Source organism: Dysidea avara, chromosome 11 (genome assembly GCF_963678975.1).
Source record: "Dysidea avara chromosome 11, odDysAvar1.4, whole genome shotgun sequence".
Taxonomy (NCBI): domain Eukaryota; kingdom Metazoa; phylum Porifera; class Demospongiae; order Dictyoceratida; family Dysideidae; genus Dysidea; species Dysidea avara.
In genome coordinates, this window is record NC_089282.1 from 1,612,455 (window position 1) to 1,639,123 (window position 26,669).

General features: G+C 38.5%; 2 protein-coding genes across 2 annotated transcripts in view; both read right to left on the bottom strand.

Moving 5' to 3' along the window:
- LOC136238793 (uncharacterized) lies at positions 1 to 26,641 on the bottom strand. The gene is made up of 2 exons (XM_066029392.1): positions 26,522 to 26,641; positions 1 to 1,078 (listed from the first exon to the last, which is right to left on the bottom strand). Exons 1-2 carry the CDS (start codon positions 26,621 to 26,623, stop codon positions 77 to 79), a joined length of 1,104 nt encoding a protein of 367 aa, XP_065885464.1. The 5' UTR covers positions 26,624 to 26,641; the 3' UTR covers positions 1 to 76.
- The window catches only part of LOC136239477 (perivitellin-2 67 kDa subunit-like), a 186,582-nt gene that overhangs the window by 92,739 nt on the left and 67,174 nt on the right, over positions 1 to 26,669 (bottom strand). The window lies entirely within an intron of this gene.

The window sequence follows — 26,669 nt, forward strand, 5'->3', positions numbered from 1 at the left end:
TTGGATATTTTAAGATAATAACAATTAATAATACTATAGCAACATACAACAATGTAAACAGTTATTAGTTATAGTCTTACTGGATACTACACTGAGTGTCTTCTGTAGGAATAGCAGCTGTTCTTTGTGTAAGGGTAGCTCTTCCCTTCTCCACTGTAGTGATGGAATGTGCCTTATGTCCTGCAATACCTACTCCACCAGTAGAGCCTCCAAGGACAAGGATGGTGTCAGAATCAATGGGGACTACAGCAACACAATCCCTGGGGCTGGACAATGATGATACTGTATTCCACTTGTTAGTAGATTCATCCAACATGGCAACATCAGAGGTAGGAACACCCTGGAGATCACAACCACCCATGATCACTGGTGGGTGAGAGTTAGGTATTGTTATAGTCTCATAGTGAGGGGCCCTGGGTAACTCCATCCATTGGTTACTGATAGTGGTGGATGATGTGATGGTATCCACTGGTAGTTGGTATACTCTATTGTACCTGCCTGTTGATCTACTGTACCCCACAATGATGATCTTGTTGTCATTGATGGTGGGGAAAGTGCTTCTTATTGGCTCTGGTAGAAGAATGTTAGTCATTATCCAGTGAGATGGTTGTGTAGCGTTCAGTATCTCAATATTATCATAGATAGTGTCCTTGTCTCTTGCTCCACCTGCTACAATGATGTACTCTGAGTGACTCACTACTCCTGGTTTAATTCTGGCTCTTAACAAGTTTGGAAAATGGTCAGTCCAACTATTGTTAATGTAGGTGGTAACTTTGTTAGTAATCTTCTTAGTAACATTATCACGTCCACTAATAACAGTTAATTTCCCATCAATTATTTGTAGTCTGCCCATGTGGTGACCAGGGGGAGGTAACTGTTCCCACTGGTCAGTGGTGATGTTGTAGCAGTAGACATGATGATATGTATCACCATCTGGAGTACTACCAGCCATGATGTATACCTTCTTGTCATGTAGGACTGCTGATATGCTGTACATGGGAGAGGGCAGGTCTGCACACTTCTCCCATGTGATCTCATAATAACCAGTTTGAAGTGCCACCAGTAAAGGAGGTGATTCCTACAAGGAAGACATGAACACAGGACCACATGATCATGGTATGCCCTCAGTAATAACAGTTATCTCAATAATAGGATATATTGTATCCCATAATCAGTTGAATAAGTAACACGTACAATCTAGTGCAGTGAAATATAATTAGTTAGCGGTGTGATTTTGTGGATTTCAGCAAAATCTACCAACATGCTAGAAATTACCAAATGTGACACTTATATCAGTGATAGGTTACTATGTTTTTGCAACATGTTTTATACTATCATTTGATTGGTTACTTGTTACATCAAGTGCACATGTATTACCTGTAAAATTTTTTTGCACTTTAGGTGTTTGTAGTCTAAAGTTACTGAAGACAAGTTATAGTGGGTTATTGTGTGTATTACTGTGACAACCAGACTCATTTGTTGTCACAGCAATGCCACATTTCTTACATGATTTGTAAGTACTAATGTCACATAACACATGTGTGATTTGTACTGCATACATGCACTCACACACATACACACACACACACACACACACACACATAGCTGTATGTCCACACATGTCATACACATGTACAGAAGTACACTAATACACATGCCATGTGTGTTTATAGCAGATATTTGTAATTTTGCTGTTTTTAATGTGACTTTTAACTGCATGATTAATTCAACACTGGATATCTTTACTGTAGAATCACTGTAACAGTATTAAAAGTCATACCAGAAAACATTACAGTGATCATGACAGCTCACACAACCGTTTTAAAATCTGTTCATGTATACTATAAACAAGTTTGCAATAATCCACTGTACTTGATATACTTGACTATGTACACTATGGGCAAACACATGTGATCACATCTATATACACTGTATTCATTACAAACCAATAATCTTATACTATTATTGTGTTGAATATATTCAGTATGAAAAATGTCATTGCAACATTGTCTGCTTTCAGATTGTTGTCATGACAATGATATGTCACTACTAAGTAGTATACAAGAGCAGACTATGGTTGATTGTATGATTAGTGATTCATGGTATAAGGACTCTTGTAAACTGAGAATTGTGTAGCACTTGCATGGATGCAATACAAAAGCTAAGTGCTACACTGTATACTTAACTTTATGTTTACAGTTTTAAATATTCACCTTAAAATGTAGTACATGGAATATGTGTGTAATAGCTAAGAAAATCCAGTTATGTATTATGCCATATCTGCTGTTTATTTACCTGGCTTGTGCAAAGGTTATTATACCCTATATACTCCAACGATTTCCTCAGTCAATCTGACTGTTCTATTCAGAATTGAACCAGTATGTTTCCAGTGTAAATCTTCAGTGCTAACAGCCATATAATCAAAATGTTTTCCTTACTAGCTGTTGATGTACAAGGACTTGATTTTGTGTTTTTAGAGTCTTGGTCTTACAACCTAGTAGTATATAGCTGGTAGTGTAGCCACTGTGCTCACTTGTTCAGTAATAACTACCCCTTTAGTTTGCCAATATTAAAATGTGTTCGGCAGGCTGGCAGATGAGGGCATGCTCATTTGCAGAAAAGAGAATTACCTAGGGCACAGAATGCTACCCTCAGCTGGCTAACTAAGTTGAGTAGAGCCAAGCTTCATCCTATACATCCTAAATTCAGATGGAACTGAAAAGCAATATATTCTAATAGAAAAGTCATGTAGATATACTCTAATAGAACAACCAAACATATTGTGGTATCTCAGACCACAGAGTCTGGAGCCAAAGTTTGGCCATGACTGAACAAAAGTGTGGTCACCAATCAGATTCGAGAATGCCTCTGACATCAGGTATTGTATATACTTCATACAACAGAACTTGCTTTGTTACTTTCATCACCCGGCTTATTTACTGGTGAACAGTCTTTGATATTTCTTTACAGTACTATTATCCAATTTAAGCAGTGGCCCATCATTGAGTCAAGCTCACACACCATGATTATGTAATGTGTGATGTCATATAAATAAGTTATAAAACTTCACATTATACAGTCAAGTGCTTCTATTGTGTAGCACCAGACCAGGGTGAAACTGTTATGTTATGTGGTCTCAGCTTTAAGATAAGACCAAAGAAAATCTCTTCACCTTCTTAGTTTATAAATCTGTACACTGTATCTTGGTTAATCAAACACCTGCGCAACCCAGAATCCTCTCTAATCCAACTAAAATGCCATTTACCAACACTTTGTATACAATCTCTGTAATCTGACACCTCTGTACTCCATAATCCGACACAAAATTTGATTCCCTAGACTTGGAAATACATTGTTTTTGACCTTTGCAATCCAACAGAAAATAATAGCAGCATTAAAAACAATCACAGAAAATAATTTTTAAGCAAACAAAGCATTTAATTGTTCGACAATAATAGAAGAAAACTGCAAATTCTAAAATTAATTCATGTTTAAAACATTATGTGATCCATTTTTCCTTTGATTTACTGCATAATCTGACGCTAGAAATAAGAATTTGGATTTGGCTGGTCATATGTCCTAGCAAAATGGATTTTGGTCGGCCATTGACAATTATGCTAGGTCATTTTAGTTGCTGTAATGTAAATACTTGTATATAATTGGTTGGTAAGATTCACTGCAGTGTGTGAAGCTTTGCTTTCTAGAGGGGTATGAAAGGCTGCTCCCCCGGGAAATTTTTGAAATTTAGGTGCTCTGAGGTTGAATTCTTTTGACTCATTTATACTACCACTGTAGTATTAGTGTACAATATAAGATTTTTTATAGCTGTGTAGTAAGGTTACTAATTTACATAAGGTTACTTACTAGTTGAGCATGCATATCGGTCTATATCTATCCCTATAATTGAAGTTCCTATATAAAATTTATTCACATACAGATCAGATGATCAACATGGAGAAGCTACAGTATAGGGGGAAGGAGCACAGTACTGAAATATCTAATGAATACTCTTTAAGTTTGTATACAGTCAATGAATGCATGTAAATAAATTATACAATGTTTATGGTGATTTCTGTAAATATATGAAAATGTCTAAATAATATAAAGATTGAGCATTTATGTCAGATGACTACTACAACAGATAAAGTCAAAGTACAACATAAAGTCAAGTACAACCGAAAAGTCAAAGTACAACATAAAGTCAAGTACAACAGATAAAGTCAAGTACAACAGATAAAGTCAAAGTACAACATAAAGTCAAGTACAACCGAAAAGTCAAAGTAAAACATAAAGTTAAGTACAACTTAGCTGGAACCTAACCAGTTGTCGTAGTCGTCAAACAAAATATTGTCTTCTCAGTTGCTACTATCACTGTCTAATTCACTTTGACCGGCAGCAGCCTGTGTCTTGTATTTTTTTTCTTTTCATTTGGTCTGGCCGTCTTGTTTTGGCTCTCCACCACAAATCAATAGATGGGTCTGGATTAAAGTTATCCATGGATGCGCCATCTGTATTAATCATTAGCAGATCTTTCAAGGTCTCGTTTCCAATTGATGATCGTCTATCAACTTTTAGCAGCTTAAGCACAGAAAAGATTCTTTCAAGTTTCCCATTGGAGACAGGCAACGAGAACAACAATCGGCCAAGGGCTAACACATTGGGCCAACTTGAAGAATTTGGTGAGTAGACAATCTCCACCACACAGCCCGATAATCTAGGGTAGCCAATGATATGAATTGTGTGGCGTACAGCAACATGTCATAAAATTCATCCCGTAGCTTACTGATATCTACTCCAGCTGATTCCAAGGGGATTTTGAACCTTTGCCCTAGTTTCTCTATTGGTGCCAAAGGGTCCATCCTCTCTGTATTCTCATCACTTTCACCATCCTCCTCATCTAATGACCTCTGCCAACCATGGATAGCTAGTACGGAGATAACATCCCTTGTGACCCTAAGATCAGACCACGCTAACGTTCCCTTCATACAGGCGGTCACAGCTGTGCAAAATTCTTCATGTTTGGATTCGTAAAATGATTTTGCTTGCAAAAGATTTCTCAACTCTTGACACTGGTAGCTGCCATCATCACTCAACTTTGTTAGGTTGTACAATATGTTTTCCATTGTTCCAGTGGCTTGGAGCTGAGCTTGTTCACTTCCTTGGCAGTACGAATCAAACTACTAAATGCACCCAGAACATCTAGGTCATCTTCTTGCATTACTTTAGAAAATATTGCACAGGGAGACAGTAAATCAACAAAAAAGGCACACCCTAGCAAATATTTTGCATCAACCCATTTCCTTAGGTATCCCTGAAGTTTAGCACGATCCACAGCTTGGACAGAACTGTCCATTGACAATGCAGTAAGGTGGTTAGTGTATGCTCCAAACTTTGATAGAATACGTTTCATCGCATTTACTTTATGGGACACCCACCTTGAGCCACTTGCACATAAAGGTCTCACACCAGCATCATCAAATTCAACACACTGCCGCAAATCAGCAACAACTTCCTCCAACTCACAACATTTTTTTGGAGACTTCTCGTAAACGTAGTATAGGCAAACAAGCATTTCATCGATGAGATCAAATACAGTCCCCTTCAAAGCATCATTCAGTGCCAATTCTTGTCTATGCGCTAGGCACCACATCCAGAACACCCACTGCAGCTCTCCTTCAACCAATCCTTTCAGTCCAGCTGCAGCAATATTTACAGACGCGCCATCTGTCCCAATCCCAACTAACATTTTGCAGTTCTCTACATTCAAGGCAGCAACACCAAATTCCTGTAGTGCACTTTGCAAACATTCGAATAGGCCTTTAGCATTGCCACTCTTTGGTCTGGAAACTGTAAAATACTCCATTCTAGAGTATATCTTCTCATCTGTTCCATCAACATCACACCACTGAACAAGAAACAGTTCATCATCAATTTTGCCTACATCCGTTGTTCCATCCATTAGAATCGAGAAGAACTTGGCGTTTGTCACAGTCTTGCACAATTCGGCCATTCTTGTTTCAGCAATAAACTTACAGAAGGTCTTTCCTGCATTTTCGTTTACATATGAAGTACCGATGTTGACTTCGTGGCGAGATTTTAAGTTACAAATGGCTGTGCATTTGTTAAAAGCAAGCTTGTGGTTGGCAACAAAATATGCTATATCAAACTTCTTTCTCAGGTGGTCCCTATAGAGCAGTTTCAAAACCATGGTAACCAAAAATTATGCAATGGACACACCCAAATCGCCATGTTTTTGTACCAGACTGTTTCATGTTGCAAGTTGAATTCCTCGCTAAATTCATGCCAAGACTTATTAATACGTAAGTAAAAGAGATGCCAGTGATAGAATAAAGCATGTAGGTGAGTATTACGCATTAAAAGATCCGTACTGCCTCCCAACAGGGCAGTTTCGTAGGAAGAAGAAATGCGTAAAGATGGATTTGGCCAAATTTCGACCTATTCACCGCCCAAAGGTGGTTAAAACTAGGGGAAACCTGCAGTATAGGTCTTTATCCAGCACCACAGCATCGTACAGCCACATCGAGCTATCCCCGAGTTAGCCAGAATTGCTCATGTGCTGGGATTCCCACTTTGTATGAAAAAGCAGAAAGCAAAATAAGACCGCTAGAGTTTAACTGATGGTTGATTTTGACAATAAAACTTAACTCTAGCAAAATTCACCACTAAGAGTCTTCTTTTGCTGGCGTTTTATCACAGTTTCGTAGTACGCCATTACCGGTCTCGTGCCCTTCAGGAGCTCTGGCTAATCCTGGGATAGCTGGATGTGGCTGTACGCTGCTGTGGTGCTGGGTAAAGACCTATACTGAAAGTTTCCCCTAGTTTTAACTAACTTTGGGCGGTGAATAGGTCGTAATTTGGCCAAATCCATTTTTACGCATTTCTCTTTCCTTCGAAACTGCCCTGTTGGGAGGCAGTACGTATCTTTTAATGCCTAATAACTCACCTGCACATTTTATCCTATCACTGGCATCTATTTTACTCACGTATTAATAAGTCTTAGCATGGATTTAGCGAGGAATTCAACTTGCAACATCAAGCAATCTGGTACAAAAACATGGCGATTTGGGTGTGGTCCATTGCGTAATTTTTGGTTACCATGGTTTTGAAACTGCTCTATTACCTTCTGATAACTTTTGCAACATTGTACAAACATTTCTGCTTGAAGGCTCACCGGCTTTAGCAGTTGATCCGGATTCTTTGCAATGAAGTGACATAGCATACTGATGTTGATCGCTACGCGCGTGATCTCTGACGTTGCTGGTCCTAACAGAGTCCGCACCAACTATCCATTTCTCACAGTAGTTTCGCATGGATTCGATTCTAGACTTGTATTTCAAGCACACCTTGCAGTTCAATCTATTGACTGTCCTCTTTCCTTTCTTTCCTATCAAATTGCAATCCAGCCAAGAGAGGGTTTGGCACTTCACTTCGCCATTTGACATATGTCGAATACTGTGACTAACGCTACGTTTCTTTGGCTCAGTTGTTGTGACAGAGTCCGAACAACTACGAGGTCGTTTCCTCGTAGTGGAAGAAGTCGACACAATACTCACTGAATCGGTAGAATCGTCGGAATCACGCATGGCGAATCGCGTGAAAACCACATGGTCACTGTCTAATAGGCGCTTAATGTCTCTAATCGATAAGCGCCACCTCCCAGAACGTGATCATGTAGGGTAGGCGAGCGACAAGGTTCACAAACAGGACGAGACCAGGTGCTGTAAAGGAGTTGTTGCCTGTAGACAACCTATGATTATTTAATTATCTTGTTTATTACTTTCGCGTGAGTTTTTTATTTTTTTATTTTTAAATTTTATTTATTTTTAATTTAATTTTATTTCCCCGGGCTGGATGGACTGCCCTTGCCTACCACCCCCAGCACAAAGAAAGTACGTGCTGGACAACTGGATAAAAAGGACCAGATTGTTGAAAGTTTAAAAGTCCCTGTGCTCATCAATGCGGCCCATCTCAGGAGAGGCATATGTGAGTTGGACCTACTTCCACGTATGCACATTGTAGCTGACCGAAGTAGAGAATTAATAACTTTCGCGTGAGTTATTAAAATGATTAATACAGGTTTTTGCAAGTGAATTCGTCGCCTTTGCGATTGAATTCGTTCCGTTTGCAATTGAATTCGTCCCGTTTGCAATTGAATTCGTCGGTTTTGCAATTGAATTCGTCGGTTTTGCAGTTGAATTAGTCGGTTTTGCAATTGAATTCGTCGGTTTTGCAGTTGAATTAGTCGGTTTTGCAATAGAATTCGTCGCGTTTGCATTACAATTCGTCATAAACAAAACGGCTCCAAGAAACCAACCCGTTCATTAAGAGATGAACTATTTATGCCTTGGAGAGTTACACTTGCGACACTAGAAAGTAATTGGAGCTGGTAGTACGCGAAGTTGATAGCTGTCTGACAAGTTAATTAAGGCCACACCAAGTCAAACCTTAGTTTCTGGTCACCCGCCCGCATGGTAAACCTGGAACACTCGTTTATGAGGACTATTATTAATATTACAGGTGCTTAAGTGCATGTGACCCAGCAAGACACTTATTTTTTACTGCAAAAGATCGAGATACTCTAATAGAGCAGTCAGGGATTCCAATAGAGCAGTCACACTACTCTTAACTCTAATATTAGGTATATATGCGACACTAATAAAATGTTTCTAACTATAGCTAATTTTTGTCCTTGATTATATATAGCTGTTCAGATTATAACTGCTACTAATACTTTTGTAACCAAAGTAATTTCAGTAGCATTAACTACTAGCCCATGCAGATGGGCCATAGCTTTAACTTTATAATTCAAATGTAGTCCTCTAATGATTAGTCTAGTAACTTCAAATTCCTTATCACTGAACACTGCAGGGGTATGGAAAGCCGGCAACATTCGATGAGCTTAAACTTAAACTTTTCCATAACTAAAATTAGATTGGCAAGTAGAAACCCTTATAGTATAAACATTCCCAGATGATCACTAAAAAACACTAGTCCGGAGCACTCAATGACTCAAAACTTTGACAGTTACTTTTCTCAAGGTTACTGAATAGAAGGCTGGAAACACATAGCTAGTGGGCTAAGACTTCACATTTGAATGAAGAATTTCTGATGTGAAAATAGAAGTTAAATTTCATTTTGGATCATGATGATTTGAACAACTTAGCTATAAGTCATAGTAATACTTTCCTGACATAGCTAATGAGACATTTATTTCACTTGGAAAGCATAAGTAGCTACATGAGCAAAACATTTCCTATAGTATATTCTAAATAAATAAATAAATATACTTAAATGCTATACATCAGTGTATAGCTAGCCATGATCCATCAACAACTTTCCTAGTGCATTTTTTGCCGAAGCACAACTACTTATGTTGTTGGTTAAGTTTGACTAAAAACAAAATCAACTAAATTGAGCAAATAATAATACCATACAGTATATTGTCACAGTAGAGTCTATAGTCCTGAAGTCCTGATCATCCGCCCGCCCGCATCCATTTGTAGGCTTGGGAGTGACCAGAAACTAAGGTATGACTTGGAGTGGCCTAACTTGCTCGCGAGTGACCACACCCATCGCGAATGGCGTAGTAGAGTTTGGAATGTTGCTGGATAGGCTGTAGAGGAAGAATTATTGCCTTATAAAGAGTTGTTTACTACTGTTGTACTTGAACAAGTTCTTGTAGCAGCTGCTACATCATGTTTTCGTGTTTCCTCCAGCTGCCATTCTTGTTAAGGACGAATTTAACTGCAAAAGCGACGAATTCAATTGCAAAACCGACGAATTCAATTGCAAACGGGACGAATTCAATTGCAAAAGCGACGAACTCAATTGCAAACGGGACGAATTCAATTGCAAAGTCGCCGAATTCAATTGCAAAAACCTGTAATACTGTCACAGTTTGGCTGGCCATATGGCCGAACATAACAGCAAAAGGACCGTCAAAATCATAATTCACTATGTTAAGACTCCCCCAATTGTGGAGCTGATTCGGGCAGAGTCTCAGTTTGCCGTGGACTAAGAAAGTCCCGGTTTGTCCAGCACAGGCCATTTATGTGCTGGGGGTGGTAGGCAAGGGCAGTCCATCAAGCCCGGGTTAAAAAAAAAAAAAAATCAAAATCATAATTTGCTCGGAAAATGGCCGATGGCCGACCGTTATTTCTAGCACTGCGATAATTCTAGAGAGGTTTGACTGTACGGAGTCCACTTTCATTAGTCAGTCTACACCCTATACAAGTACACAAAAAATTTGGAATTTTCGACTAGAGTAGGGAAAATTGGGGTTTGATTTTCAACAGGGGTTTAATTACAACAGGGGTTTGATTTTCCTTTCCCCAAACCCCTGTTGTAATTAATTGTGCTTGTAGTTTAGTTGTAGAGTAATTTGTATTGTAACTGTATTAGCTATAAAAAAAAAAAAAAACTAGAGTAGGGACCATACACATCAATAAAAAGTACTGAAACAAGCTGGAGTAGTGTATGACAGCGTTGAAACCGGGTCGGGTCATCCGGGTCACATGTTCTCCGGGTCTGACCCGGTTTACAATTGGATCACGTGAGAAATGAAATTGTTCGTTTGACGACGTGGAAACTTATAAACGCTATCGCGTAGCTCTTTCGTGAGCCACGCCCACTTATCGCATTACCAACATACACTCAGCCACGCTAATTTGTTAGTAAGTGTAGTATGTAGCACGAAATTGAGGGTATCTATGATGAGTGGTAGCTATTGTCAGTAGGTGAAGACCCTTTTTTTTTTTTTTGGGGGGTCTTCAACCTACAGCTAGGCTGAAGTTGCAATATTTACTCAACACGAATCGAACGCTCAAAATGTAGACTCGTTCGCTCGCTCGAGACTAGCCGAAACACGTCTCGGCTTTAATTAATCCGGGTCACATCCGGGTCGGTGGGTCATCCGGGTCAGCAGTGGTGACCCGGTTTCAACGTTGGCGTATGATATATCACAGTATATTCCTACTGTGCTCTAGATACCATAATGGAAATGCACAGTAGGGATATAACACTTCTTATTGTTTTATTGTGATTTAATATCATGCACTACTCCAGCTTGTTTCAGTACTTTTTATCAATGTTTTATGGTCCCTACTCTAGTTGAAAATTCCAATTTTTTGTGTATTTTGTTTTTGTAATTTATGACTAGTGAACCCACGCATACCGCATCTGAAATGGTGCAGTGTGCCTCAGCTATATTAATTATTGCCTGAAAAGTGAAGTATCCATTGTCAGCTATGTTTAACCTGTTACACAACATTTCAAATCAAGAACTGTTCATAAAACACTTCTGCGATCCACACATACCGAAAGAAAGAAATGGTGCTGTGTGTCCCAGTTATATCAATCTAATCCAAAACAGCCAAGCAGTAAAAAAAGAGTGCGGCCCTCAAAAAGGCTATGGTGAAAAAAGATGTGAAATCCAAGGTGGCAGCCAAGAAATGGCTGTGATGGTAGGTAAATGGTGAAAATTTTAATAATGACAATTTGGGTGAATTTTGTGCCAAGTGCACTCTTTTTAACAGTTTGGCTGTTTTGGATTATATAGTCACTTCTTTTTGTATTTGTATACCCCAAAACCAGCTTTGGGGCTTTTTTAACCTATCTTTTTTCTTTACCACAGGAAAAAAGATGAAACAGATGTTAAATACTATAAATATTTCTGATTTTATCAGTAAATGTACAAATTATATATATATATATGTGACCGGATTTGCGAAAAGGTACCTTTTCCACACATTTGACATACCAGCAAACAAAACGATGTAACACTTGACTCCTTATACTGATTAAACGTTTCTTAGTAGCACAATGTAGCCAGATACTGTACCTACATTCATTGAAAATTGCAAGCAATTACATGCAATGATCAAAAAGTTATGAGGCTTTAAAGTTCAAAAAATGGGTCAAAATTTGTGTGTGAAAAAGGTACCTTTTCGCAAATCCGGTCACATATATATATTTATTACAGAACTCTCTACATGGTAGTTTCTTTGTAACTGAACACTCTACAAGATGATTTCTTCTAGCTGATCTCTCTACAGGGCGATTTGTTTGTAGCTGAATTCTGTACAGGTGATTTGTTTGCAGCTGAGCTCTTTACAGAATGGTTTGTTTGTAGCTGAACTCTCTACAAGGTAACTTCTACTAGCTGATCTTTCTACAGGGTGATTTGTTTATAACTAGATTCTCTACAGGGTGATTTGTTTATAGCTGAACTCTCTACATGATGCATGGTTTCTTTGTAGCTGAACTCTTTACAAGGTGACTTCTTCTAGGTGAACTCTCTACAGGGTGAACTTTTCATAGCTGAACTCTCTACAGGGTGATTTTTCTTGCAGCTGAACTCTGTACATGATGGTTTCTTTGTAACTAAACTCTCTACAGGGTAACTTCTTCTAGCTGATTTCTCTAGAGGATCACTTGTTTCTAGCTGAACTCTCTACATGGTGGTTTCTTTGTAACTGAACTCTACAAGGTGACTTCTTCTAGCTGATCTCTCTACGGGGTGATTTCTTTGTAGCTGAATCTCTACAAGGTAACTTCTTCTAGCTGATCTCTCTGCATTTGTAGCTGAACTCTCTACAGGTGATTTGTTTGCAGCTGAACTCTGGTTTCTTTGTAGCTTAATTCTCTACAAGGTAACGTCTTCTAGCTGATCTCTCTACAGGGTGATTTTTTGTAGCTGAATTCTCTACATGGTGGTTTCTTTGTAGCTGAACTCTCTACAGGGTGAACTTTTCGTAGCTGAACTCTCTACAGGGTGATTTTTTTGCAGCTGAACTCTGTACATTATGGTTTCTTTGTAACTGAATTCTCTACAAGGTAACTTCTTCTAGCTGATCTCTCTAGAGGATCACTTGTTTCTAGCTGAACTCTCTACATGGTGGTTTCTGTGTAACTGAACTCTACGAGGTTACTTCTTCTAGCTGATCTCTCTACAGGGTGATTTCTTTGTAGCTGCAATATCTACAAGGTAACTTCTTCTAGCTGATCTCTTTGTGTTTGTAGCTGAACTCTCTACAGGTGATTTGTTTACAGTTGAACTCTCTACATGATGGTTTCTTTGTAGCTTAACTCTCTACAAGGTAACTTCTTCTAGTTGATCTCTCACAGGGTATTTGTTTGTAGCTGAATTTTCTACAGGATGATTTTTATCAGCTGAATTACTCTCTACATGGTGGTTTCTTTGTAGCTGAGCTCTCTACAAGGTGACTTCTTCTAGCTGAACTCTCTACAGGATGATCTTTTCATAGCTGAACTCTCTACAGGTGATTTGTTTGCAGCTGAACTCTCTACATGGTGGTTTCTTTGTAACTGAACTCTCTACAAGGTGATTTCTTCTAGCTGATCTCTTTACAGGGTGATTTGTTTGTAGCTGAACTCTCCACAGGGTAATTTCTTCTAGTTAATCTCTGTGCAGGGTGAATTGTTTGTAGCTGAACTCTCTACAAGGTAACTTCTTCTAGCTAATCTCTCTACATGGTGATTTGTTTGTAGCTAAACTCTCTACAGATGATTTGTTTGCAGCTGAACTCTCTACATGATGGTTTCTTCGTAGCTGAACTCTCTACAAGGTAACTTCTTCTAGCTGATCTTTCTACAGGGTGATTTGTTTGTAGCTAAACTCTCTACAGGTGATTTGTTTGCAGCTGAACTCTCTACATGATGGTTTCTTTGTAGTTGAACTCTCTACAAGGTAACTTCTTCTAGCTGATCTCTCTACAGGGTGACTGAACCCTCTACAGGTGATTTGTTTGCAGCTGAATTCTCTACAGGTGATTTGTTTGCAGCTGAATTCTCTACAGGGTGATTTGTTTGCAGCTGATCTCTCTACATGGTGGTTTATTTGTAGCTGAACTCTCTACAAGGTAACTTCTTCTAGCTGATGTCTCTATAGGGTCACTAGTTTGTAGCTGAAATCTCTACATGGTGGTTTCTTTGTAACTGAACTCTTTGCAAGGCAACTTCTTCTAGCTGACCTTTCTACAGTGTGATTTGTTTGTAGCTGAACTTCCTACAGGTGATTTTTGCAGCTGAACTCTCCATATGATGGTTTCTTTGTAGCTGAACTCTCTACAAGGTAACTTCTTCTAGCTGATGTCTCTATAGGGTCACTAGTTTGTAGCTGAAATCTCTACATGGTGGTTTCTTTGTAACTGAACTCTCTGCAAGGTAACTTCTTTTAGCTGACCTTTCTACAGGGTGATTTGTTTGTAGCTGAACTTCCTACAGGTGATTTGTTTGCAGCTGAACTCTCCATATGATGGTTTCTTTGTAGCTGAACTCTCTACAAGGTAACTTCTTCTAGCTGATGTCTCTACAGGGTCACTTGTTTGTAGTTGAACTCTCTACATGATGGTTTCTTTGTAGCTGAACTCTCTATAAGGTAACTTCTTCTAGCTGATGTCTCTACAAGGTCACTACTTTGTAGCTGAAATCTCTACATGGTGGTTTCTTTATAACTGAACTCTCTACAAGGTAACTTCTTCTAGCTGATCTTTCTACAGGGTGATTTGTTTGTAGCTGAACTTTCTACAAGGTAACTTCTTCTAGCTGATCTCTGTACAGGGTGAATTGTTTGTAGCTGAACTCTCTACAGGTGATTTGTTTGCAGCTGAACTCTCTACATGATGGTTTCTCTGTAGCTGAACTCTCTACAAGGTAACTTCTTCTAGCTGATCTCTCTACGGGGCAATTTGTTTGTAGCTGAACTCTCTACATGGTGGTTTCTTTGTAGCTGAACTCTCTACAGGTTACTTGTTTCTAGCTGATCTCTTGAATTCTCTTCAGGGTGACTGCTCTATTAGGATGACTGCTGTATTAGAGTATCTCGATCTCGCATTTGCTACACCAAGTTCGACTTCGTGTTATAACTCTGTGGTTTTAGGTCTGATTCTTCTGCACCATTGAAAAGCCTTTCTAAGATGATTACTCCACCTGTACAGCGATTTTCAAAGCATTACCCCAAGCGATTTTTCTGGTAGGTGTGGCAAGTAGTCATTTTTTAGCTGTACTGTTGGTTTTTACGTCGTATCTTCCTGGTTTTTAGCTCGATTTCTTTCAAACCACTAAAGGTTTGCGATTCAATAGTTAACCTATTCACCCACCGATTTTAAGCTTCTTCCCATAAGCGGTTTACCCTGTAGGCATGACAACATATTAGTGTTATTTTTCGTGAATAATTGTTAATAACTCTTTGCCTGTTTACCGTATTCCAGCCAAAGTTGGTATCAAGATGTGCCATTATACCCCCCTTCTGTGTGCCAAATTTCAAGACAAGCGGATAACGCATTTGCATTTTATAGCACTTTTTGTAAGTGTGTGAAAAGAGGAAGAAAAATAAGAAAAAAAGCAAAGAAACTAAGCCAATATTTGAAGTCGCATATCTCGGGAACGCTTGAAGCGATTTCGCTCAAATTTGGTATGTGGAGTACTGAAGTTGGAGAGCATGTCCATAGAAAAAATCGTCTTGTTTCATCAAGGCATCACGTAGCTACGGAGGTGCGAAAATTGTGTTTTCATTCTTCTTGTCAACATACTCACGGGTGTTGCGCGCCGGCTTCTTGGGCCGCACGACACACTACCGTGTGTCTTGATTATCGTATGAAAAGTGAAGTATCCATTATGCTTTGTTGTCGGCTATGTTCAACCCGTTGTACAGCAGTATGTACAAAAAGCACCTTAGCAATCAAAGTAACCACTATGAAAGTACGGATGATTTCTGTTACGGAGGGAAGCCACCATGTGCTACAACCAAATCGACACTTTTCACTGTCAGGAAAGATGAATGGGACACAATGGAGGAGAATGGTAAGTCCATGAAGAATGTGGTAAGTCCATGAATAATGCATTGTACGTGCTGCGGTATGCCAAAAGGCACCTCTCATGCTGAAGCGACATCAAACAGTGAAAAAATCAAGCCTGTAGTCTTAGCCACTGTTGAGTTACACTTCTCTGAAGGAATCAGTCAGTTATTCAGTCAGTCAGTCAGTAGAAAATTCTGTTAAATTTTTTTTAACTCCATAACAACTTGTTGTAAACATTTCGAATCAATCTGAAGGCTTGTTTGGGCTTAGTTTTGCCTAACCAATATTGCCTCATTGTCATCAAGGAAAATTGAGGCCAGGTTTTGGGTGGTGTTATTTTTGTGGGCCACACCTACTGATTTGTGGTCCATACTATAGGCAAGTACACAAAGAAAAAATGGAATTTCCAACTAGTGTAGAGACCACAGGACATTGATAAAAAGTATACTGAAACAAGTTGGAGTAGTCCATGATATTAAAACAATAAGAAGTGTTATATCCCTACTGTGCATTTTTGTTATGGTATCTTGAGCACAGTAGGGATATATAACACTTCTTATTGTTTTGCTGTGATTTAATATCATGGACTACTCCAACTTGTTTCAGTGCTTTTTATCAATGTACTATGGTCCCTACTGTAGTTGAAAATTTCAGTGTACTGGTTTGCTAACGCTTTTGTAAATTATTATGACTGGCGAATTTTTAACCCATGCATACCGCATCTGAAATGCTGTCGTGCGCCCCAGCTATATCGATTATCATCTGAATAATGAAGTATCCATTATGCTTCATTGTCAGCTATGTCCAATCCGTTACACAGCATTTCGAATCAAGAACTGTTTGAAAAGTACCTCTGCAATCAAAGTAGTAACTATGAAAATTACAGACAATTTCTGTTACAAAGGGAAGCCATCATGTGCTACATCTAAATCGACACTTTTCGTTGTCAGCAAAGATGATTGTATGGGACACAAAGGAAGACACTGGTAAGTCCATGAAGAATGTATTGTATGTACTGTGGTATGCCAAAAGGCACCTCTCGAGCCAAGCAACGTTGAACAGTGAAAAAAATTAACCCCATAGCCTTAACCATTATCGAGTTACACTTGTCTGAAGGCATCAGTCAGTCAGTGATGCAGTCAGTCAGTAGAATATTCCGTTAAATATATTTCTTAAAAATTCCGTAGCAACTTGTAAGTGTTTTGCGTCAATCTGAAAGCTTGTTTGTGCTTAGTTTTACCTAACCAATACTGTCTCATCATCATCAGGGAAAATTGAGGCTGGTTTTTGGATGATGTTATTTCGTGGACCATGCCTACTCCTTTGTGTCCCTACTGTATGATGGTTAGCTACCATGTATAATATCGATGGCAGATCCAGTATGGGGCATTTGGAGCAAATACCCCCCCCCCCCAATGGCGGATCCAGGATGGGGCATTTGGGGCAAATGCTCCCCCCCTCACCTTGTGGAAGACCCAGGAAGAGCCAGCCATACTTGTGATTAAAATGATAAACTTTATGTCAGGCCAAGATCAATTTAGCTATATAACTCATGAAAATATGCACATTTTACTAGCACTTATTACAATTTCACCTGAAACTGAAGTAAAGCAATGTCAAACTAGCTGTTAAATTGTTACCTTGCACCTTCGTGCGTACTAAGCGCCTCTAAAATTAATTATCGTGTTGCTGTTGATTAAGACGTTTGAAGCCTTTTAACAGTTTTTAAGACTTCACAACCATCTTCAAAGGCCAAAGTGACAAAAATCATCAGTAAGACACTACTTAGAGGTGATTATTTGCTGCTTCAAAAATGCAGCATCTAGCAAGAGAATCTGGATCTCCCCAACCACCTACAACTTAGCCTGTCTGTGCCCCTCCCCTTGCTGGCTCCTGGATCCGCCCCTGCCTCCCCCCCCCCCCCCCCCCCCACACACACACACACCACACACAAACACACACTATGGAAGAGCCACAGTACTTCTTTAGATAGAAATATACACCTTGAATATCAGACCAAAATCAATTCATATAACTCATGAAAACTGAATATTACTCGCTTGAAAGTAAAGTTGCAATAGCTGTCAAACTGTTACCCAGCACCTTGGTATATACTAAACACCTCTAAAAATAATTATTGTGTTGCTGGTGTTAAGATATTTATAACCTTTTAAACACCTTTAAGATTTCACAACTATCTGCAAAGCCCATACTGACAAAAAGGAACCTGCTAAGGAGTGATCATTGCTACTTAAAACTACAGTAACTAACAAGAGAATCTGCTCTCCCCAACCACCTACTATTTAGCTTGTTTGTGCCCCTCCCCTTGCCAACTCCTCGATCTGCCCCTGAATATCTACAAAAGTTTAGCCTAAAAATACTAACAAAGGTAAAATCACAACCACATCAGTTCAGCAACAATAACTAAACTCATAGCCGGAAGTCACACATGACCTACAGTATACGGAAGTTCTGCCCAATTTTACTGCATGCCACTGAAGTATATATGCACAAAATGTTAACTACAGCTTTTAATGAGCAGAGTGAGTACATATGTAATTCTGCCAAGTATTAATTGTGAATGGATCACTGTATTGATTATTTTAGCATAAATACTCCCTTTATAAGAAGAAATAACTAACTCAGTTACATATGTCAGATTTCAATTAAGTGAAATACACACACATACTAGCTCATTGGAGTAATCAGTGTGTACATTCAATGTGAGGCATAAAAGTGTTCAGATAACTGAATAATACAAAGTCCATTATGTACAGAGTTCCACTCAACTACTCTAATAGAACATACAATATTCTAATAGAACATATACTGTTGCTGAAATACTCTAATAAAGTAGTCACTTATGCTGTTTAGACAATCAAGGATTTGGATAATCAAGATTCAGATAATATAGGTCCTACTGTACTGTCAGCATCTGAGGGATGTGCTCCAAGATCCCACTGTTGCAATCGCTTACCATGTCAAAGTGAAACTCCCTTCAGAAATCCTGGTTATGGCCCTGTAACTGGCTGTTCTATTTGTTCTATTTGTTCACAGTCAAAGCTATGTATTATCTGACTGTTCTATTAGGGTATTTTTAAAATTAATGTAAACCAACCTTTTTGTTTGGCTCACAAAGTTTGTTGAAGTCAGTGGTGTAGCTGCAACTGTGTCAACTGCCTCAACTAAAGATAGAGATATTCTAACAGAACAACCATAGATTATATTTTAATAGAGTAGTCATGTTACCTTCACTTGCCATTTGTTCTTACTCAACACTATCGTTTTATTTTGTATCTGTAAACCAATCTTTTCACTTTTGTGAGACTTTTAATCATACAGTACTATCGTACTGTATAGTAGGGACCACAAAGGAGTAGGCGTGGCCCACGGGATAACATCACCCAAAACCAGCCTTAATTTTCCCTGACAACAATGAGGCAGTATTGGTTAGGTAAAACCAAGAGTAGTCAGTGGAACTGCAAACACTCAAATGCATTGTACACATAACTCCTTAAATTGATACTCTCTATAATAGAACAATCACTTTGTAGTAATATATACTAATATAGCAAGATAATTGTAAGAAATGTTGTTAATGTAGGAGACTAATACAAACACAATGGGAAACTGAAGAGCATAATAGGTGAATTTTTTGGGAAATTCCTGAAAGCATTTTGGGCAAAATTTTGAGCATATGACTCATGCCTGTCACACACACACACACACACACACACACACACACACACACACACACACACACACACACACACACACACACACACACACACACACACACACACACACACACACACACACACACACACACACACACACACACACACACACACACACACACACACACACACACATGCATGTGCATTAGCATTGGTACAAGGTCACTATCACTGACCTGGATGACCCAGTGGTCAGACCCAGATTAAATAAGGTAGAGGTGTGTGCTAAAAGGTAAGTTTTGCCATTTTGCGCACAGTTTGTAAGGAGTGTGCAGAGCATTAACACAAGTAAGCTTTGCTTGGAGGTAGCTTTTGCACGCAAACATAAAGTGGACGTGGTCCCTACTGGACGACTTGTAGCTTTGCTCATGGTATTACCCATTAGTTATCAGTAAATTCAGGGGTGGATCCAGGAGCTGGCAAGGAGAGGGTACAAACAGGCTAAGTTATAGGTTGTTGAGGATAGGTGGTAGGTGGTCGTTTCCTACTTGTAAAAGATACATGTCTTACACACACAGTCGTCATTCTTCGAAGGATCTAATATAATCCTGAATTTTCTCACACTCTACTTCCTTCCGTACATCCTTCTTCTTCAATACATAGTCACCATCAATGATCCATTTAGAAACAACTTGAGATTCACCTTCATTGTCACTGTCAAGTATGACTAATTTGCAGGATATATAAATTTTTATTGTCACTTTCCGTATCGCTGTTATTAACACACGTGATGTATTACATAATTCAGGTCAAACCCAGGTTATTTTATATCAGGTGGGTGCTGGACAAAATGTGAACCGGATAACCCAATCCGGTTCAACGCTGACACGAACATGCACACACACATAAAACTACTCAGGTGCTAAGAGAGCAAATGGCAAATCTAAATCATACTATACAGTACAATAGTACTGTATATAGTAGGAACAGGGTTTGGTTCATTTATGTACAGAGTACTACTCTAATGGAATATATACCTGTTGCTGAAATACTCTAATCACTTATGCTGTTTAGATTATGAGATTTGAGGTCCTACTGTACTGTCAGCATCTGGTGGATGCGCTCCCTGACCCCCACTGCTGTGATCGCCTATTATGTCAAGTAGAACAAGTTGATGTTGTGCTACTTCTAAAAACCAGGTGCCATGCAGCTAGCTAGAATTAACCAACTATGTATTACTATTTTATTATGTTGTGCAAAAATGAATAATTTATTGTAATTCTCGGATTTCGTAATTCATGAAAATTTTGTAATTCTTTAATTATGTTGCTATGTACTGCTAAGGAAGCGCTTGTTAAACAAACCACTTTTAACAACATGTTACGCACAGAAGTATCCTCTAAACTGTTTTATAGTTTAACTACAGTGTTTTTTCCCACAGATTCTCTTGACAAAGCCTCAAAGCTGCTCTTCATTTTCGTTCGCATACGTCGAGCTTTACAACACAAAGGGATAGGCTATTCCCGGTAGTCACAAGGCCTGCACTGTTGTTTCTCAATTGTTAAACGCCTGCAAAACCCGAAGGAAAGGTAATTAAAAAAGTCTAAGAAGAGTCGCCACACCCGTATTTCAGACCACCGAAAAGAAATCACCTCAGAGCAAAGTTTACCAGTGCGTAAGTTAATACAGACTTCATTTCGTTTTTATTTCTTACGTAAAAGCTGCTTTTACCAGTAACGATTTTGCTCACGTTGCTGAGTACAGACAAACATAGATAGGTACACACACACACACACACACACACACACACACACACACACACACACACACACACACACACACACACACACACACACACACACACACACACACACACACACACACACACACATACACACACACACACACACACATACACACTTTTATGAAAACAATTTCAAAGGCCGGCTGTGGGTGCACGCCTGGTTTAACAACTCTTCAGAAATCCTGGTTAAGCACTGTAACTGGTTACTGGTTATTCTGTTTGTGCACGTTGAAGCTAGGGATGGGTGGTATTGCTTTTTTGAAGAACAGTACGGTATTAGGAATAATACCTCGGTATCACTAAATACCTTGTATATTGTACACTTTTTAAAAACCTGGGTAAGCTATGATTTACACTTATACCCACATTGTGCTAGTAGTGAAAGTTATCTTTTAAAGGAACAAATGAAATGACAATTGTACCACAAAGTAAGGTTTGAATATCTCAAAAGGTAAATTATTGTGTTTGTCTTGTCCACAGCATAAACACATGGTTGTGTGGGGCTTGACTTCATGTATAGCCACCACTAAACCACCAAAACTTTAAATTAATACATTAAATTCGGTATTCGGTATTTTTAGAAAGCCACAATGGTATCTGAAAAATACCTTTTTAACTACTAATACCTAAATACCTCCCAACCCTAGTTGAAACTATGTATTATCTGACTGTACTGTTAGGTGTCTGATAGTTTAAGATAAAATTAATCTAAACCAACTTTTTGTCTGGCTTGCAATATTCTTGTAGAATGGTTGAAGTCAGTGTGGTAGCTACCATTGAGGTTACTGGGTCAGCTGCCTCAGTTGAAGATTGAGATATTCTAATAGAACAACCATGCATAGATTTTAATAGAAAATGTAGTCTTATCAAGCCTGTAGTTACAAATGTAGGGAAACCATCACGCAGTGCTACCATGAATCAATACCTCATGCTGTCAGTAGAATAAATGGGATACAAAGGAGGACACAAGCAAGTCTCCCTGTGATAGTTCAGCTATGTAACAAGTCACGTAGTAAAGAGTTTAACTACATTACAAGTCACCTAGTAGAGAGTTCAGCTACGGTACAAATCTCCCTGTAAAGAGAGAACTCATACATCAAAAGTTACCCAGCAGAAAGTTCATAACAAGTCTCCCTGTAGAGAGAACTCAGCTGTATTACAAGTAACCCAGTGGCGGATCCAGATGGGTTTCTGGGGTTTCGACAGAAACCCCCTTTTAAATTTAGCTTAGTGGCATTCTCATTACATAAACATTGTTGTATTGACAATTTGCCATAGCAAACAACTATATACCAGTAGCATGCATGCAGTTGCACTTAACTAACACCATTTATAGCTATTAAACCATCAGCAACACTTCATTTTTCATCTCCCACTGCATTAAAAACGATCGAGATACTCTAATAGAGCAGTCAAGTAACTACTCTAATTGAGCAATCAAAGCCACAGCTTGTAATCACCATATTTTCCCTATAGTTAGCTATAGTATTTAGTAATTATTTACAGTTTAAAGTATTGAATTTATTGTAATTGCTAACAAAAAATAGCCTAAAATCCGATATCAGAGCTTCTAAAATCTCAAACTTTTCCGGGGAATTGTTATCAGATGCCTTGTTTAGCTATACAAATTTTCAGAAACCCCTTTTTAAAAACCCTAGATCCGCCACTGTAACCCCGTAGAGAAAGTCAGTTATGTAACAAATCTCCCTGTAGATAGTTCAGCTATGTTGCAAGTCTCCCTGTAGAAGGAGAGCTCAGGTGCATTACAAGTAACCCTGTAGAGAGTTCAGTTATGTAACAAGTCTCCATTTAGAAAACAGCTCAGCTAAATTAATTAAAAGTCACCAACAGAGAGTTCAGCTCCACTACAAGTCACTCAGTAGAGAGTTCAACTATGTAACAAGTGCTCCTGTAGAGAATTCAACAACATAGCAAGTCTCCAGGTCCAGCTAAGTGACCCAATAAGAATTCAACTACATTGTAAGTCACTCAGTGGAGCATTCAGTCACTCAGTGGAGCATTCAGCTACAAATGCTACAAGTCCAGAGTTCAGCTACATTACAAGTCATCCTGTAGAGAGTTCAGCCACATTAGAAGTGGCCATGCAGAGAGTTCAGCTATAGTTCAGGTTGGTATTGAAATTTGTGTAGTTTTACATATGGAACCATGAGATAATAAAGGTAAGAACTAATAAACATTATTGTGGTAATGCAAAATAAGCTAAAAATTCTTGAATGTGTACATAAACATGCACAATACAGTTTCAAGGGGTGGTCCTTCTGTACTGTCTGTTATTGAAACACTTATGAAGAATCAATTTCTTTATGAATATTATTGAATCAATTTCTTTATGAATATAACTTTACTTTAGCTCTATCATTGAACAACACTGAGTTCGTCTGGTCACACATTAAAACAGTTATCAACAGTTCTATAGACCTGTTCATCCCAATGGTCCCCATTAAAGACACAAATCAACCTAAATGGTTTAATTCTACTATTCGCCATAAGATAAAATGTTTAGGTACACTTAAAAGGAAACACAACAGGCACCCTACTAACAACACAATGCTCAAAGTAACTAACCTACAAGAAGAACTGCAATCAATGATTGCTGAAGCTAAATCAGAATTTGAATCCAATCTTGCACTAACCTATGCCCATACCAACAACAACAAAATATTTCAGTACATCTCTAGTATCAAAGGTCATGACCGTCATCCCAATCAGATGTTCTACAACAAGAAGAAAGCATCAACTGATTCTGAAAAAACCCAGCTATTCAACGACTACTTCTACTCTGTGTTCTCATCTAGTGACCAGCCAATAAACGACTTCGACACAACACCCAGCTCTGATGATTCACTACATGACATTGTAATGTCTCAATCTGATGTTTTTGATATCTTTACATCCCTCGATGCAAACAAAGCAAGTGGAATTGATAACATTAGTCCCAAAATATTCAAACACTGTGCTGCACCACTGCTCCAAGTTATCTGCCACTTGTTCTCCACAAGTTTGCAGAATAACTCCATTCCACAAGAACGGCGTATTCATTGCGTGACCTCTATTTATAAAGCTGGGGACAAGTCATCTGTATCCAACTATCGACCCATTTCCTTACTGTATATACTCTCCAAAGTTCTAGAAAGAATTGTTTATAACAACATCATTAGACACGTACAAGGTAAACTTACAGAACATCAATTTGGATTTCTCCCAAATAGATCAACATTGCAACAACTGCTACTATTTAGTGAAAAACTTCTTGAAGCCAAGTCGAAAGTGGATGTAGTATACATGGATTTCAGAAAGGCATTTGACTCAGTATCCCACAATGGCCTTCTCAATAAGCTTTATACTATTGGAATAACAGGCAAACTATGGAAGTGGTTTCAAGAATACCTGCTACAAAGATTTCAGTGTGTTAGAATTGGTGACTCATAATCAACCTTCGGTAATGTCCTCTCCGGAGTTCCCCAAGGGAGTGTATTAGGACCCCTTTTGTTTGTCATATTCATAAACGACCTTCCTCAACACATCCAATCTGCATTACCATTTGTATATGCTGATGACACCAAATGTCTACTGGCAATCAAATCCACAGAGGATATTGGTAAACTACAAAGCGATGTCAACAATACAGCTATGTGGAGCCACTCTACAGACTTATTATTCAATGAAGCCAAATTTGTACTTGTTCGTTTCTTGGCTAAACCACCCTTTGATCTGGACACCACAATTTACACAGTTAATAGAAACCCTATAAAGCGACTCTTACAACACAAGGATCTTGGTGTGATTTTCTCCTACAATCTCAATTGGACAGAGACCACTATGAAACTATCACTACTAAAGCATATCAGATTCTAGGCTTGATCAGACGTACATTTAGGGTCAATTGTATAGAAGCTAAAAAGCAACTCTACATTTCCTTGGTTAGATCACAAATAATGTACTGCTCACAAATATGGAGACCTCAACTAATAAGAGATATAACTACCCTGGAATGTGTGCAGCGTAGAGCTACTAAATTCATACTGAATGACTACATCTCATCTTATAAACCAAGGCTACAACAACTAAATTTATTACCGTTAATGTACATCTATATGAACTGAATGATTTAATGTTTCTGATCAAATCCTTGAACACACCAACAGACAATTTTGACATCAGAAATTTTATCTCTTTTAACACCAACAGCACTAGATCTGGAAGTCACTTAAAACTATGCCATCCAAAGACAGTATCCACCTCTCATCATCATTTCTATTTCAATCAAATTGTAAGACTATGGAATCATCTACCTGTTATAAACTTATCTTTACCACCTTATGTCATCAAACAAAAGCTAACAAAACATCTATGGGACCATTTTACAGTTAACTTCAACTCTGATCAATCCTGTTCATTTCATTTCTTATGTCCATGCCACCGATGCTCAAGACAACCAATCTCCACCAATTTTCTCCCTCTTTAATGACACTGAATTACAAATTCGTAATAAGTACATAGTTACTCTACATAGTTAAGTAATAAGTAATTGTAATGTAATTAATTATAATTAATGTATAGCTGTACATTTCTGGCTGTGGGCACAGGTTACCCACAGACCTTTGATGCAGGTTCTCCTACTTCAAAAAGCATTATAAATAAAATAAATAAAAATAAAATAAAATCAATCAAGTGATCAAGGGCTTTTGCACAGTGAATCAAGCAATCAAGACTTCCACAAAAGTGGCAATCAAACACCTTTCAAAGCAAACTTTTAGCAACACAAGAGTTTACAATAGGCTTTATGGTTGACAATCAGTACCAAGGCCCTTTTATAGGTGAGATCAAGCAATCAAGGAAAAATTTTGACAATCAAAGTTCTTGATACCGGTTGCAAGTGTATCAACTGGTAGTATGAAAGTAAAAAACCCTTGAGTATGTACTGTGAATGTTGTGTTTGTATATTGCATACCCCACGTATAAAATATTATAGCACTTTCCAAGAACATCTGAGTACTGTACTGTTGATTATTTATGATGTTGTATTGATGATGCTGTTACTGGCAGCTGTAAGGGTTCATGGCAGCTAGCCATACTGGCATACTTGTATGCATGGCCATCTACACATACACGTAGGGATTCAAACACATGATATGCATAACATTCTCATTATATTGGTCATTTTATATTAAAACACATACCTTAATCCTCTTAGATACTTCTACAATTGTGGGACGTTTGGTTGGGTTGTTGCTCAAACAAGACTCTACCAGTGACCTCAACCCTTTAGCTTCTCCAGTCATCTCATCTAAATACTCTTGTCGACGGTCAACTTCAGAGAGTGCTACC

Coding starts and splice junctions, on each gene's coding strand:
- LOC136238793 (XM_066029392.1), bottom strand. CDS start 26,623: ATGACTGGAGAAGCTAAAGGGTTGAGGTCACTGGTAGAGTCTTGTTTG. Junction 1,079..26,521: donor AAGTATCTAAGAGGATTAAG/GTATGTGTTTTA, acceptor TCTTCCTTGTAG/GAATCACCTCCTTTACTGGT.